Source organism: Mytilus californianus, unplaced genomic scaffold (genome assembly GCF_021869535.1).
Source record: "Mytilus californianus isolate M0D057914Y unplaced genomic scaffold, xbMytCali1.0.p SCAF_15, whole genome shotgun sequence".
In the NCBI taxonomy this organism is placed as follows: domain Eukaryota; kingdom Metazoa; phylum Mollusca; class Bivalvia; order Mytilida; family Mytilidae; genus Mytilus; species Mytilus californianus.
In genome coordinates, this window is record NW_026262637.1 from 4291752 (window position 1) to 4308275 (window position 16524).

The 16524-nt window shown below is 32.4% G+C and overlaps 1 protein-coding gene across 2 annotated transcripts; it reads left to right on the top strand.

Annotated features, from left to right (window-relative positions):
* The first annotated feature begins 712 nt into the window (after positions 1-712).
* Positions 713-16405, top strand: LOC127725233 (protein TFG-like). Of its 2 annotated transcripts, none has more exons than XM_052232091.1 (8): positions 713-799; positions 1207-1385; positions 3671-3754; positions 8063-8209; positions 9011-9166; positions 10055-10336; positions 13295-13548; positions 14768-16405. In XM_052232091.1, exons 2-8 carry the CDS (start codon positions 1214-1216, stop codon positions 14951-14953), a joined length of 1281 nt encoding a protein of 426 aa, XP_052088051.1. In that variant the 5' UTR covers positions 713-799; positions 1207-1213; the 3' UTR covers positions 14954-16405. The 2 variants fall into 2 exon arrangements, with proteins under 2 accessions (XP_052088051.1, XP_052088052.1); XM_052232092.1 differs by having other exon boundaries at positions 9014-9166.
* The last annotated feature ends 119 nt before the right edge of the window (positions 16406-16524 follow it).

Here is a 16524-nt window from a genome sequence, read left to right on the forward strand (position 1 = left end):
CATGATGAATATTAAAGAACAGACAATTAAACCCTCAATTTATATTGCAGCAATGAAGTTAAGAAAAATGTTTTTAAAAAATCTTTTCTATTATATACTTCATGTACTTGTATAGTCCAATAGTCCACTAATTAGGTTTTTACACATTACAATGTACCACCAGTGCACCACATCTACTTATTTCTATAGACTTTCGAATTCGTGCACTTTCCTGTAAATTTGTTACGTCAAAAATCTTACGTTATTACGTCACAGTAAGAACCGATTTTTTGATGACGTCGTTTACACCGACTGACCCGGGTAAACCGGTGTTTTAAACTCATTCATAAAAACAAGATTAGTGGATATAAAAATGATTGGAGAGAGGGGAAAATTCATCTTAAGCAAAATTATCAAAGTTAAAAGCTTTTGGTTCGATTTGAAAAGAATGAAATGTGTACCTTTAAATTGCACTGTCTTTTTTCAAACCCTATACATTTTCATAAAAACACAAAACAGTTTCTCATTCGATCAAATCAGGAACGTAATGAATCATCAGACTAAAATGAAAATAATTATCGGTGACACAAATGGATGTTTTCCGGAATTATAGTATACTTTAATATTTTTATAAAAACAGTATCGTATACATGATGAAAAAAACAAAACTTTTTATATCTTTGGCCTTTTTATCTCATATACCATTAAGGTTGATTTTTAACTATAATTTATTCGTAAAATGTTACAAGCGGTACTGATTTTCGTGGGCGTAAGCAACTTGCCACCTGACATAAATTGAGTCGACACTTTTTCATATTTTGTAAGTTTTCTGGCAATTAGAAAGAAAATCTGTGACTGTACTAGCTATATACTTAAATTTAAACATGTGAACACTTAAATAACAAGAGTTAAGTTTTCAATTTTAAAAGAGTGTGATTTTCAAGTTCCAACTTCTCCAAATATTTATGACGTCTTGAACAGGTTGGGACCAAACCCCCTATATTCATGATATTGGTGGTAATACCTGCATAGAGTGATTACCCTTCTATTGAGTGATACAATTATCCCTTTTAGAGGGATATATTTGTTTAGACTGGATTTAAAGCAGGAAGATGGCAAAAGTGTCTTATTTATGCATCACACACATTGATCAAGGCTTTAAACCATGTGTGTTGTGTGTAGATAAATGTAACAGGTTTGCAAGTAGAGTATGATATTTTTTTGCAGGTAAAAAATGGATCTAAGTGGCAAGTTGATCATTAAAGCTCAGCTTGGTGAAGATATAAGAAGGATTCCCATACATAATGAAGACATAACTTATGATGAACTAATGTTGATGATGCAGAGAGTTTACAGGGGAAAACTGAAAAATAGTGATGATATCACTATAAAATATAAAGACGAAGGTAATATACAGTACACAAGAGGTATACAGTACACATATACACAACAGGTATATAGTACACATGTACACAACAGGTATACAGTACACATGTACACAACAAGTAATATGCAGTACACATGGTACACGACAGGTAATATGCAATACATGAACAATACAAGGTCATTCAGTGAAATTCTCTATTGCTGATGTTTAGTGATTCTCTGTTTAGCAGGATTGATTGATTGATTGAGGTGTTTAATATAAAAATAAGGAGATGAGGTATGATTGCCAATGAGACAACTATTCACCAAAGTTCAAATGAAATGGATGTAAGCAATTGTAGGCAACTGTACGGCTTTCAACAATGAGAAAAACCCATATGGTATAGTCAGCTATGAAAGGCCCCGACATGAAAAATATGAAATGATTCAATTGAGAAAACTAACTGCCAAATTTACATGATTTATAACAAAACAATTTAGGAAAAACAAATATGACCGACATGAACCTACGACAACCATTGAACTGCAGGCTCCTGACATCGGACAGGCACATAAAAAATATGGTGGGGTTAAACATGTTTGTGAGCACTCAACCCTCCCCCTAACCTGGGACAGTGGTGAAACAGCACAACATAAAAACAAACTGTAAAAATCAATTGAAAAAGGCTTAACTCGTCAGATCGATACAAAGCAGAACAATCACAAAAAATCAAACCAGACGTGGTTTTGGCACTTTCAGTACTCTTGCCTAAATCGTAAAGGCCAGTTTTTTTGGTGGAATAAGCTGGATTGTCCAGAGAGATCCATGACCTTCAGGAGGAAATTGGTGATAATATAATTTTCACAAAATGTAGCAGGATCATTGCTGGTGCTTTCAAATCATAACACAATTCAATCAAATCGCTGTCATTTATTATAAAATGTAATTTTCAGAGAATCACCAGGCAGATTTAGAGGTTACCATCATGGACATACACTTGCCTCTTCTAAAAGGATTTTATTGTCCCCCTTGCAACTCATTGCAGGGGAAATAAAAATTCCTGAAGTCTGTCCTTACGGTCTTGTAGAAGAATGGTGTAGAATTCTCAGATTTTTATCAAATTTATTTTATATCTGTATTCAAAGATTAAGCATGTTCAGGTGTAAATGTCTCCAACAATTTCGAAAATCAGTGCTGATCAACTATTTTTTTAAAAGTTATGCCCCTTGGAAATATAAATTATATGAAAAATGGCATTATAAGTGCTCTCAAGCCATCATTTCTTGCAACTTTGTTATGAAATTTATATTGAAGGTTTATATCAGCAACGTCTGGGACAAGCTTGCAAAATCAGAGCTGATCAATTATTTTCATGAGTTATGTCCCTTAGAAATGTTAATTCTATAGAACATTGTATAGTGAGTGCTCTTCCATGTACAATTTTGTGCCAGATAGTTATGAAATTTATATCAAAGGTGTATACCTGTTATATCAGCAATGTCTGACAAATTCTAAAATCAGTGCAGATCAACCATTTTTAGAAGAGTTATGCTCCTTGGAAATAATTATTCTATTGAAAATTGCATTGTAAGTGCTCACAAGCCTACATTTCTATAAAGATTTTTGTAAAAAGTTTTTTAAGAACCAAAAGAAAAAAATTGCACAGGAACAGTAAAATATGTGCAATACAGCAGACATTGGAACTCTGTTATTTTATTGTGATTTTGATTTTCTCTTCCATCAATATCTAGATCTACATCTATTTTTTCATATACCTATATTCATAAAAGGCAGAATAATGATAACATAAATAGATTACCTATGTCAGTCAGGATCCTTCATACTAGAACAATTACAAAAATCTTTATTTTAAGAAATACATTATTTGATATAACAAATTATCTCCCTTTACTCAGAAAAATCTACTTATGGATGTAATCCTTTTATAGCATGGAAATTTCCATGTTTTGGAATGCACTACATTCATGACATTATTTACAGAATTTTCATTCTCTGGATCTAAGATAGTTTACATAGGAGTTCAACCTAAGTCCTTTTATTCTTACATATATATATATATGTAATAACAAACAATGTATTATATGGTCAGCAATAATCATATGTGTTTAGCAAATTACAGATGAATGGGCTTTGTGTTACACCTAAAATGTTTCCACCAAAGAAAACATCTTAGAGGGACAAGGTTTACAACTTCACAATGTAAATGACTGTTTAATTATAACATGTATAAGAAATATCTTAAACAATAATAATATTTGTGTGTATTTGTTATCATGGTTATTATATTTATTTGCTTTATTTCAGATAATGATCTGATTACAATCTTTGATGATTCAGATTTATCATTTGCTATACAGTGCAGCAGAATACTTAAAATTACATTGTTTGGTAAGTAATACATGTAATAAACAATTACATTCTTTAGAACAATTAATTTTCTTGGTAGATAAACATTACAAAAGGGGATTGATTGATAAGAAAGACAGCATTTTTTCCTTTGTCATTACTTGATGTTAGTTGGCTTGTCGTGTTGTTATAGAAAATTTCAAAATATATTTTTCTGTGCATCTCTCAGATATCTATGTCGTACAAATTGACGTTCTTGTGACTAGATTGCAGCCCATTGGCAATTAAGTTTGAAAAGAATATTTCTTGTCTTGTTTCCAGCCAACAGAAACTGCCAAAAGTAGAGTGTTAATGCATGTCATGTGGACATAAGCATTGTTGTTTGCATTTGTTTCTTTTAACATGTTTTGTTTTCTGAATGGGCCCTAGCATTTCATTGCTATCATAAAACAGTAAACATAGTAAATGAAAGGAAAAAACCATTTTATAAATTTGGTGCATCTGCAGCCTTTTTCTGTGTTAAACATCATCAGGAATACTCCAAATCAAATATTTGAAAGCCAATGATGTTTGAATGCTTGAAAGTTATATCACTGAAAGGGACCTTAAAAGAAAAGCCATGATCATCAAGGGTCAATATAAAATTAAGGAGAGGTGGTATGATTGCCTATGAGACAACTATGCACCAAAGTTCAAATGAAGTGGATGTAAGCAATTATAGACAACCATATGGCCTTCAAAATGAGAAAAATCCATACCATATAGTAGGCTTTAAATTTTTAATTTGTTAAAGAAGGAAATATTCAGAAATAAGTGTTAAGAATCATGTCCTTTTGTGCATTTTGTATTGATTGACAAACTGGCAACCTTTTAAATTTTTACAATTTTCAGATAAGTGAATACAAAGTTACAGGACTTTAAATGTCCAAATCAAGGTCATTTTTATGGCCAAGCCACATATAGCCTGACTGTGTAGTGTTACCATTATCCGCCATTCCGTAATGAACAGTTTATACAGACTTTTTTTTCAAAACGCCTTCACATATTGAGTCTATTTTTAGTATGTGAGTCTACTATGATGAGTTTCAGGTCAAGATTAAGTTTGGTTCGGCTCTGCTGATTTTTGCTGAAATTATGGTCTTTGGAAAATTCTTGAAAATCACAATTATACAGACTTTTTCTAAACTCATTTACATATTGAGCTGATTTTCAGTATGTGAGTCTACTATGATGAGTTACAGATTGAATTTACATCTGGTTCCCCCCGCTGATTTTTCCAGAAAATACGGGCTTTGGACTTTGAAAATTTTGTGAAACAGTCATACAGGATTTTTTTCAAAACTACTTCACATATAAAGCTGATTTTTAGTATGTGAGTCTACTGTAATGAGTAACAGATGGGTTTTACGTTTGGGTACACTCCTCTGATTTTTAGGCAAAATTACAAGCCTTGGACTTTGCAAATTTCTTGAAAATAACAGTTATAGTGACTTTCATTCTCAAATTTCCACTTCTGAAAATGGCTTCAAGCTTTTTATACGACCGCAAAAAAATTTTTGTGGTCGTATATTGGTATGACGTTGGCGTCGTCGTCGTCGTCGTCCGGTGTCGTCGTCGTCGTCCAGCGTCGTCCGAAGACACATTGGTTTTCGCACTCTAACTTTAGTTTAAGTAAATGGATCTTTATGAAATTTTACCACAAGGTTCAATACCACAAAAGGAAGGTTGGGATTGATTTTGGGGGTTATGGTAATAACAGTAAAGGAATAAGGGGCCAAAAAGGGGCCAAAAATAAGCATTTTTGTAACTTCCAGACATAACTTGTGTGTTAGTGTATGGATCTCTCTGACATTGTACCACAAGGTTCCATATCACTAAAGGAATGCTGGGATTGATTTTGGGGGTAATTGCCTCCAAATTTTAGGAATTAGGGGCCAAAAAAGGGGCAAAAAACAAGCATTTTTCTAGTTTCATGACAATAACTTGTGTGTAAGTATATGAATCTTTCTGAAATTGTACTACAAGGTTCCGTATCACAAAGGGAAAGCTGGGTTTGAGTTTGGGGGTAATTGCCCTAAACGTTTAGGAATTTGGGGCCAAAAAGGGGCCAAAAAACACATTTTTTTCTAGTTTCCAGACAATAACTTGTGTTCAAGTGTATGGATCTCTCTGAAATTGTACTGCAAGGTACCATACCACAAAGGGAAGGCTGGGATTGAGTTTGGGGGTGATGAATCATAATGGGGGTTCAAAAAATTTTGGGGGGGGATTTATTTTTTTCCTTTTTTTTCTTTTTTTCCTTTTTTGTTTCTTTTAAAATTTTCCATTTTAAGTTGGTTATTTCTGATTTATATTTAAAATCAAATAATAATGATATGGTAGGAGATACACACCAAACAGGATGTGTAAATTATTATATAATAAGTATTGTGCAATAGCAAGAAATTTTCAATTGCACAGTATTGCACAATAGCAAGAAATCTTCAATTGCACAGTATTGCGCAATAGCAAGAAATCTTCAATTGCACAGTATTGCGCAATAGCAAGAAATATCCAATAGCACAATATTGCCCAATAGCAAGAAATTGTCAATTGTACAGTATTGCGCAATAGCAAGAAATATTTAATAGCACAGGATTGTGCAAAAGAAGATACTTCCTATAAATTGCTTATTTCTTGACCAATTTCAATGGGGTTTTATTCTTGATTTCATGGGGTTCTTTAATATGCTGAATCTAACCGTGTATTTAGTTTTTGGATTTTGGGCCCCGTTTTTAAATTGGTCCACATTGAGGTCCAAAGGGTCCAAAATTAAACTTTGTTTGATTTCATCAAAAATTGAATTATTGGGGTTCTTTGATATGCCGAATCTAACTGTGTATTTAGATTCTTAAATTTTGGTTCCGTTTTCAAATTGGTCTACATTAAGGTCCAAAGGGTCCAAAATTAAACTTAGTTTGATTTTAACAAAAATTGAATTCTTAGGGTTCTTTGATATGCTGAATCTAAACATGTATTTAGATTTTTGATTATGGGCCCAGTTTTCAAGTTGGTCCAAATCGGGGTCCAAAATTAAACTTTGTTTGATTTCAACAAAAATTGAATATATGGGGTTCTTTGATATGCTGAATCTAACCATGTATTTAGATTTTTGATTTTTGGGTCCCGTTATCAACTTTGTCCACATTGAGGTCAAAAGGGTCCAAAATTAAACTTTGTTTGATTTCATCAAAAATTGAATTATTGGGGTTCTTTGATATGCCGAATCTAACCGTGTATTTAGATTCTTAATTTTTGGTTCCGTTTTCAAATTGGTCTACATTAAGGTCCAAAGGGTCCAGAATTAAACTTAGTTTGATTTTAACAAAAATTGAATTCTTAGGGTTCTTTGATATGCTGAATCTAAACGTGTATTTAGATTTTTGATTATGGGCCCAGTTTTCAAGTTGGTCCAAATCGGGGTCCAAAATTAAACTTTGTTTGATTTCAACAAAAATTGAATATATGGGGTTCTTTGATATGCTGAATCTAACCATGTATTTAGATTTTTGATGTTTGGGCCCCGTTATCAACTTTGTCCACATTGAGGTCAAAAGGGTCCAAAATTAAACTTTGTTTGATTTCATCAAAAATTGAATTCTTGGGGTTCTTTGATATGCTGAATCTAACCATGTATTTAGATTTTGGATATTGGACCATAATAGGTGAATGTCCAATTTAAAATTTTTAAGTTCTTAGACCACATTCAATCTGTGTTAGAAACCTATGCTGTGTCAAATATTTAATCACAATCCAAATCCAAAGCTGTATCAAGCTTGAATGTTGTGTCCATACTTCCCCCAACTGTTCAGGGTTCGACCTCTGCGGTCGTATCAAGCTGCGCCCTGCGGAGCATTTTATTTTTGAGAGTGGAGCCATTTGTGTTGTTCCAACACATCTAGTTTTTTTTTCAGATGATTAAAGTTTGTTTTCACATAATCACACGAATTTGTTTGACATTAGATATTCATTAAATAGGCTACCTTTCAGTTTTAAAGATTTTTAGATTAGTTATTCTAGAGTTGTGGGAATTTTAATATCTGGAGATAACTTTTGAGTGTACTTTCAAAGATCGTCTTAAAATTGTTACACACTTTCGATCAGTTTTAACTTGAATGAAATCTGCATGCAATGTCCACTATCACTGATTTGAGAACAGGCCACCCATACACTTCTGGTGCAGCTGATATTATCAGGAATGAATCAAATGTCCTCCAGATTCATGATATAACAAACAACATCCAATTTGCATATTGCTTGTATATTTTTGTCTAATTTGAATAATTCTGAATGATTGTTTTATTCTAACAGTAAATGGATTGCCGCAGCCCTTGGAGAGCAACCAGATAAAACACCTGAAAACTGAATTACGGCACATTAGAGACCGTGTTGTACAGATCATAGATACATTAGAACCTCAGTCTGATATCACTAGCTCTGTAGATACAGTTTCTAAAGGTACACACCTACATTCACACAGTGGTAGCTATAGAAGTTTTTATTGTTGAAAAATGATATTAAAACTGTCAATGCTGTCTGTCATGAATCTATTAAATGAGATTCATATCTTTACTACTAAAATAATGAGGTCCAATTTGTTAGCTGGCATGACATAAAAACAATGAATCAAAGAATTCAACTTTATATATAACTTATAAAGGACAATGGTGTTGTTTAAAAATTACACCATCCCAGGCCATTTCGTTTTCCACATAATTAATATTACCAATAATTAACAAGTTCAGGGTCGAATCCGATACCGATACCAATAGTATATGTCACTTGTAGTTTCCGGTTGTATAAAGAAAACAACGAAAGGTTCAAACAGAAAGATTTTGAAAGCAAAGAAAACTGTGCACCTTATCAGCATGACTTAATCAGATGACAATACAAATATTAAAAATCCAGACTAAAAATAATGCGTAGGTAATTCAGTCACGGACCCACATGGGTATGTTCTAGTATTTCTAGTAAAAATTTAATAATTATATTAAATGATCACAACAAAACATAAACAATGGCTAATCTAGATATTTTGTAAGGTAATTGTGTAGACTTACATGAATAACAATATATTTACATGAATGACCCTTAGAAAAGCTGTTCATTTGATCATTCAAAGATTAAAGAACACAAACAAAGTAAAGTATACAAATGACAATAATGAATAATAAATATGTAATATTTTTGTATAGCAGTTTAAACAATATATGTACCCCATGTCATAAGCATATCCTTCTTAAATGTACAATGTTTCAGAAGAACCGATGGTTACAGAGAGTACTCGGCAAGTCACACAGCCAACACAGGCAAGGCCCACCAACTCTGCCCAGGGCAAAGAATTTGACCCCCTGTCATCACAGAAAGTTACAGAAGATAAAGTTATGTCATCATTTGGAATAAGTTCTCAAACAGGTATATATACCCCTATGTCATAGACATATTCATCTTACAATGTCAATGTTTGGACTCAGTTCTAAAACAGGTATGCAGAATTCAGACTATTTTGAAAACCAGTCCATATTTGTTACAATGATTTAGTTGCAATATTTTAAACTTTGAGAAATAGTTTCAAAAATGAGTGTCTTCAATTATAGAAAGGTTCTTAAAACAGAGTCTATCATAGATCTGCCATTAATAAAACAAATTCTCCAAATATTAAAAATACATTAAATAAAGAGTCCTGGTCCCATCTTTGCTGGACATGTGGACCAGTACATAAAAGTGTGTAAAGAACCCAGACCATAAAATAAATAACTTAGCTTCCATTTTGCTTTTGTAATGCCTGCAACTGCTGGACACTATGTTAAAAATAGGACATATGATCAGCTTGAGATGCATTGAAGGAGAAAAAAGCATGAAATATTTTTTGATATTGCTACAATTAGGTTATTCAATTAATTGAAAATTAATTAAAAATAAATAGTCTAAGATATGATGTTTTATTGAATTGTATTTACAAGGAAATGATATAGAATCAATCTTTTTTTTCTTAATCTTTCCATATTTTTACACAACCGTTGCTGCTTAAAAACATAATATTTAAAGTAGGCATAGTTTCTGATTTGAATGCTTAATTTTATAATGGTGATCAAGCCTATTGCTCAGTCATAAGTTCTTTGAAAAATGTAATTATAATAATGACTACTGTTTATTATTGAAAGAAAATTACAACTGTCATTTAGAATCTGAGGATGATACACATTTCCATCTTCATTGTTCTTTTATACTCTCTACTCACAGGTTCCAGTATATTGAAGAGTTCTAACATGACACAGTCTAATTTATCTTTACTAATTGCAGAAAGGCCAGGTACTCCTGATAGCATCAATTCTGTTGGCTCCGCTTCTAGCACCAACCAAAGACAACAGCAGTCCACACCCTCAACACCACAACACATGCCACCTCCCCAACAGCCTTTGGCACAACCACCATCACAACAGCCCGCCCAAGGCTTCCAACCTGTTCAACCACAACAACAAACACAACAACATCCAGGACAACCTGGCTTCCCACAACAACAACAGCAAATGTATTCTGGACAACAAGATCAAAGACAACAAATACCTGGACAGCAACAACAGGGTTGGTTTCATTGTACTGTGGATTCGTTTATTTTCGTGTGTATCAGTGTTCGTTGATTGAGGAAAATTTGCATTTTCGTGTATATTTGATTTTGTTTTGGCAAAGTCTGCATACCATCATATGTAAAATTTGTAATTTTTTGTACATTTAAATTTGTGGTTCACCTATCCCCATGAAATGGGGTGGGGGTGGCGGGGAATGAATTGTTTAGCCCTTATTTTATTCTGGTATATTATTTTGAAGGGGCATTAGCTGTCAGATGCATTTCATTGACTGTCTCAAATTCTCATATATAGATTTATGACATGCATTTACTAAATTGTATATCGAAATTACAAAAAGTGCATAGAAACAGTTAACAATCATAGTCTATCAGCATTCCATGGGTATTTTTGACTTGACGCCATCTAATTAACCATCCAGATGACCACCAAAGAATGCTGAAAGTCATATGACCTGATATAAACATAAATACAGTAATGGACTATGTATAATCTGTGTTGGTACATAATCTGCACACCATTTTTTGCTGGGGGAATAAACAAAAAGTTTTTGTCACTTGTTGAAAACGTCTAGTAATTTTAAGGCATTTGTGATAGTTTGCCTTTTTCTCATGGAAAACCCTGCTTTACATCTTCAAGGAGATCTTGAAAATATTTTTAAATGATTCTAGAACACTTCACACAAGTGTTAAAACAAGCCAAAGTTACAGAAACACAACTGGCAAATTTGTTTTTGTCATTAACTAGAAATAGGAAAAGAATCTCCAAATCACAAACAAATATGGTGAGAGTATGTCGAAATTCCATAGAGATATTATAAAAGAATAGGACTTTGAAAGTAAAGCAGTGTCGTCCTTTAGAGTAAAATACTGTTAAGTTTATTCATTTAAATGTTTGAAGGAAAGTTTATTCATTTAAATGTTTGAAGGAAAGTTTATTCATTTAAATGTTTGAAGGACCTTAAGCTAAAACAAAACACATGCAACAGTATAAAACACCAAACCTTAATTAATAACCGATTATGTATTGTGGTTTATACATACTTATGTTATGATATGAAAAGAAAGGAGAAATTTGTAATGAAGCATTTACTTTTAATATTTATTAGTATATATTGGATTTTTAAATTAAAATTGCATGTTGATATGTATTAGTTAAATTATTAAAGTATTTGAAAAGAAATAAGGGAGCTCTCTACAATTTCAAGAACAAACATGGAGAAACATAAACAAACATTGCAAAACAAGATTTTCTCTTATTTCTTGCTTATAGTACTCTATTATTTACACCCATCCCTGGCAACTTTAATTTTAGAGTAAAATACTGTAGACAATACACGGCAGAATTCAATATAAGCATGATATAGACAGCAAGCACATACAATCATATAATGACAATTTTTCTAGGTCTGTTTGATCTTATGTCATAAGATTTTAAAAATATGTAAATGATCGTTTTTACCTGTATAAGATTGATTATTTCATAGGGCCAAATCATTGAACAGAATGGTTATCCCCGATTGCTCCTTTGTTTCACTATTCAATGTTGACATTATTTTTTTTTCAACCTGTCTCTAGGTTAATTGTGAAGTTGAAGGTCACATGAATACGGTTTCAAATGATGTTGAATTATTGACCGGCAAGCCAATAATACATCATCCAAGTTTTTTAGCTTATTTTTACAACACTGAACCAAACTGACTGCTTATAGAGAAATATTGATATATTCAATATTTTGCTTTCATAAATTTTTTAACAAAAGACTCTTAATTTTTACAAAGATCATCTCCTCTGAAACTACTGAGGGCTATTCCAAAAAAAAAATGTAGGGGGGGGGTTGGGGGGTTGGAAGGTGGTTTGTTTCAGCACCCGCCACCCGGTCAATTGTAATTGAGAATCATAGTGCATTATAGTGTGAAAAGTTGCTCTGATACCCATCACCCATGTATTATTAATATATAGTGCCTTCCAACCCCCTATACATTTTTTTCTGGAATAGCCCTGAGCCAAATTTAACAAAACTTGGCAGCAATCATCAATGGGGTATCTAGCTAAAAAGATGTGTCCAATTATCCCGCCTGCCAAGTGCCAACCAAGATGGCCGACTTGGCAAGAAATAGGTCATATGTAAGTTTTGTCCATTATTTTGAAAACCACCGCCAGAATAGAGAAAATCTGACAGGGGCAGAAATGTTCAAAATGTTGAGCTCTACCCATTGGACAATTTTTTCTTATTGGAGTTATTGCCCTAAAATGACAAATTTTACTACTTTTTGTCCATTTTGCCTTTTATCTTGAAAAATATAATAGATAGAGAGAAACTTTAAACAGCAAAACTGATCAGCAAGACAAGATCATCAAATAAGTCTATATAGTGGAAACCGTTTATCGACTCCTTATTACAGTTATTGCCTTTTAATGACAATTTTTGGCGTCTTTGCCTATTATCTTGAAAACTATGAAAGATAGATAGAAACATTTAAAAAACAAAAATGATCTGCAAGACAAGATCTGCAATAAAGTCAAATTCTGCCCATAAAGTTAGTAGATAGGAGTGCTTGCCCTTAAATGATGATTTGTTTTTACCCTTGTTTGTGTTTTTGGCTAAGCTAAATAAGATAGAGAGAAACTGTAAACAGTAGTCTGTAGACAATGTTGAAGATGCATATATATCTAGTTGAGTGACATCTGCTCTTTAGGGCCTCTAGTTTCTAAATCTTAGCCTTAAAAAGTTATAACAGTGGCATTTCATTATCTTCTCTTTTAGTTTATTCTGTTCTGCTTAGGAACTATGTAGATTTACTTAATATGAAAACACAATTGACAAAAATGAACATGTTTAGAATATAAGATCCATATTACCATTTCAACATAAGAACTCAGTAATGTACTGTTTTTCAGCTGTATAATAATTTGAATTTTCAGTTTCCTTATTAAAATTCCCTTTCTAATTACAGGATATGGAGTACCAGGACAGCCTCCAACTTCACAACCACAAAGATTCCCCAGCCCTCAACAGCCCCAAGCACAACCACCTATGTCAGTTCCTGGTCAGCCAGGTTTCCAAGGACAACCTCAACAGAATCCACAACAACCCAATCAGACACAACAGCAACAACAACAGTATGGGTATTATGGACAACCGAATCCACAACAGCAACAACAGACTCCACAGATATCACAGGCTCCCTGGAATCAGCAACAACCACAGGTATCACATATAAAGTTTAAGGATAGTCACACTGTACCCGGTCATAACAACCACAGGTATCACATATAAAGGTTAAGGATGGTCACACTGTACCCGGTCATAACAACCACAGGTATCACATATAAAGGTTAAGGATGGTCACACTGTACCCTGTCATAATAACCACAGGTATCACATATATCACAGGCTCCATGGAATCAGCAACAACAACCACAGGTATCACATATAAAGGTTAAGTCACACTGTACCCAGTCATAACAACCACAGGTATCGCATATAAAGTTTAAGGATAGTCACACTGTACCTGGTCATAACAACCACAGGTATCACATATAAAGGTTATGGATAGTCACACTGTACACAGTCATAATAACCACAGGTATCACATATAAAGGTTAAGTCATACTGTACCTGGTCATAACAACCACAGGTATCACATATAAAGGTTAAGGATAGTCACACTGTACCTGGTCATAACAACTACAGGTATCACATATAAAGGTTAAGTCACACTGTACTCAGTCATGGTCAGTGAAAGAAGATCTCACTTGGTACCAAAATAGGAACCCAAACCTCAGTCTTGTTTGTTTCAATTTTCTACATATGCAAGCAACTACACATTATTTGATTAGAAGAAGTGTTATAATTATAGAATCTGAATAAGAGATGTACTAAAAATAGTTAGTATATGTAGACATCAAGTAGGGATGTCAATGAGTACTATATAGAAATTAAAAAAGGATGCTGTAAAAGGCAAATCATGAATGTAAAAGATTGCATAATTTTATGTTATCAAAATAAAAAAAATAAGTCTTTTATATATGACTTGATGAGATACAGTACAGTTTTGCTCCTGCTTGTTTTTTATTTATACATAGCATCGTAGTATTTTAAAACTTTAAATTGAAGTTATTATAGGGAGCAAAGGACAAATTAATCCATAAAAATTAATAAAAGAAATTTCTCAGTATTGAATAAAAAGAACATTGGATGTTCATTGTCATTTTCTTAGCTTTCTACCCTAGAGATATTTCAAATTATTAGATTTAACAACTAGTCTTTAATTTTGTACAAAATTAAGTATCTAGATCTAGGCTAGTTGATAATATTAATGTCAAAGAGGACAAATTTTGTTAGTATTTGGCTTGATTTTGATTAATTACTTTATTTAATGATCAATACATTTATTAATGAAATGTTTTTGTAATTTTTATTTTAGAATGTGTACCAAGGTTATGCTGGACAACCACAAGCCCAGCCTGGTGCCATGCCAGGTGGATCACCGTCTGGTACCCCAGGGACAGGTAGTCCAAACCCATACTCTAGAGGGCCAGGTTCTGGATATGGAGGAGGATATCCCAAGCCATCACAGGGCTACCCAACTACACCACAAGGATATAAATGAAATTGATGTTGTTAGGAATTTTCAAATTGACCAAAAATATTTATCTGTTATTGATCATTCATGGACAACTGGTTGTGGTAAAGTTGCTGATTTAGCAGAAAAGATGATGTTGATGTTTATTAGCCTGAGGCTGTGCCTATCTTCCATCAACCAGTCAATTCCCTTTTTCTTTTCTATACTGTCTATATACACACAGCATTTGTTCATTTATTTCATATCATTATATGAGACCGCAAAACTGGACAATTGACAGACTTCATTATAGCAATATTAAAAGAGAGCACTTTTTCTTATTTACTTATGCTTATTTATAATGAGCCATTTTTTATCTATCATATAGACTGATATAAATGTATTCTAATTTAAAAAACAAATAGCTTTTTGCTATTGCTTCAACTGAATCAAAGTTGTCTTAGAATTTCATTATTAGATGTTGTTATTATATAAAAAAAAAATTCCTAACATGAAGCTTAATGTTTGTTCAATGTGTTCTTTGTTTTCTCCCCTAGCTGAACAAAGAGTCTGTCTTTGAATTTTATAAATGTGCAATACTTTCTATATGTCTGCTGTATAATTGGATAAATACTGAGGATTCATTAATATTCATGAGATACCAGTTGTCATGGATTGCATTGGTATAGGTGGACCACAAATTTAGATATTCAATAAAGTACAAATCTTCTATAGGCATCAGACTTGGACAAAACCATGAAATCAAATACAATGTATCCACGAAAATATAATGTTTCCTCAATCCACGAAAATTGGCACCCACAGAAATAAATGAATCTGCAGTAGTATATGTATATATGTTATAACAGTGGCTTTGAAAAGTGAAAACAAGTAAAGTAAATGAAATCAAGAGTAAAATGTAGTTAAAAACTTTTTATTTCTGTCTTTTTTTTAATTTTTGTTGAATAATTCTATGTCATTGGTTTTTTTTTGTTTTTTTGTTTGTTTTTTTTAAGATTTTGATGATTACACAAAATCTTTTATCCTTATCTTCTGAAGAAAAAAAATGGACTTGTGTATATAGAAAATTTTCTAAAAACAGAAAAAATAAAACACTAGTTTGCCTGTTAGAAATGTTCTACAAAATGTGATCATAATTTTGTCTAGATCATTTAATGTCAATTAAGAATTTAATTATCTTAAATATTTGGACTTGAACACCACTGTTGGATTGTTGTCTCTTTACAAAACTTTTCATATCATTGCATTTTGTTTTTGAGTATGTAATTTCCTAATACTGGTAGTCTTATTTTTGGTTACTTTAGAAAATAATTATGTTTACAGAACAAATGAAAACTGTTTAAAAGAAGTATTGTATCCTTTATAAATTCCTGAGAATTGGATAATTAGAAATATCATAAAAGCCAAATACTGTAGTGTATCAGGAATGTAAACTGTTTTATTATATAATTTGAGACTATTAAAGTGTACACTTACTTTTGTTTGTATTTATTTTACTGTTGATATTTGATATTTCATTTTCAAGAGTGCTTAAAACGGACAAAATATGTATTGATACAGTTTAGTTAAAGCTAGTGTAATTATTTTGCCAGAAATAT

Bases quoted from the DNA above. Each gene is read 5' to 3' on its own strand.
- LOC127725233 (XM_052232091.1), top strand. From the start codon at position 1,214: ATGGATCTAAGTGGCAAGTTGATCATTAAAGCTCAGCTTGGTGAAGAT. The intron at 3,755-8,062 runs GTAAGTAATACA...TTATTCTAACAG, and splicing joins ACTTAAAATTACATTGTTTG to TAAATGGATTGCCGCAGCCC. The intron at 10,337-13,294 runs GTTGGTTTCATT...TTCTAATTACAG, and splicing joins ACCTGGACAGCAACAACAGG to GATATGGAGTACCAGGACAG.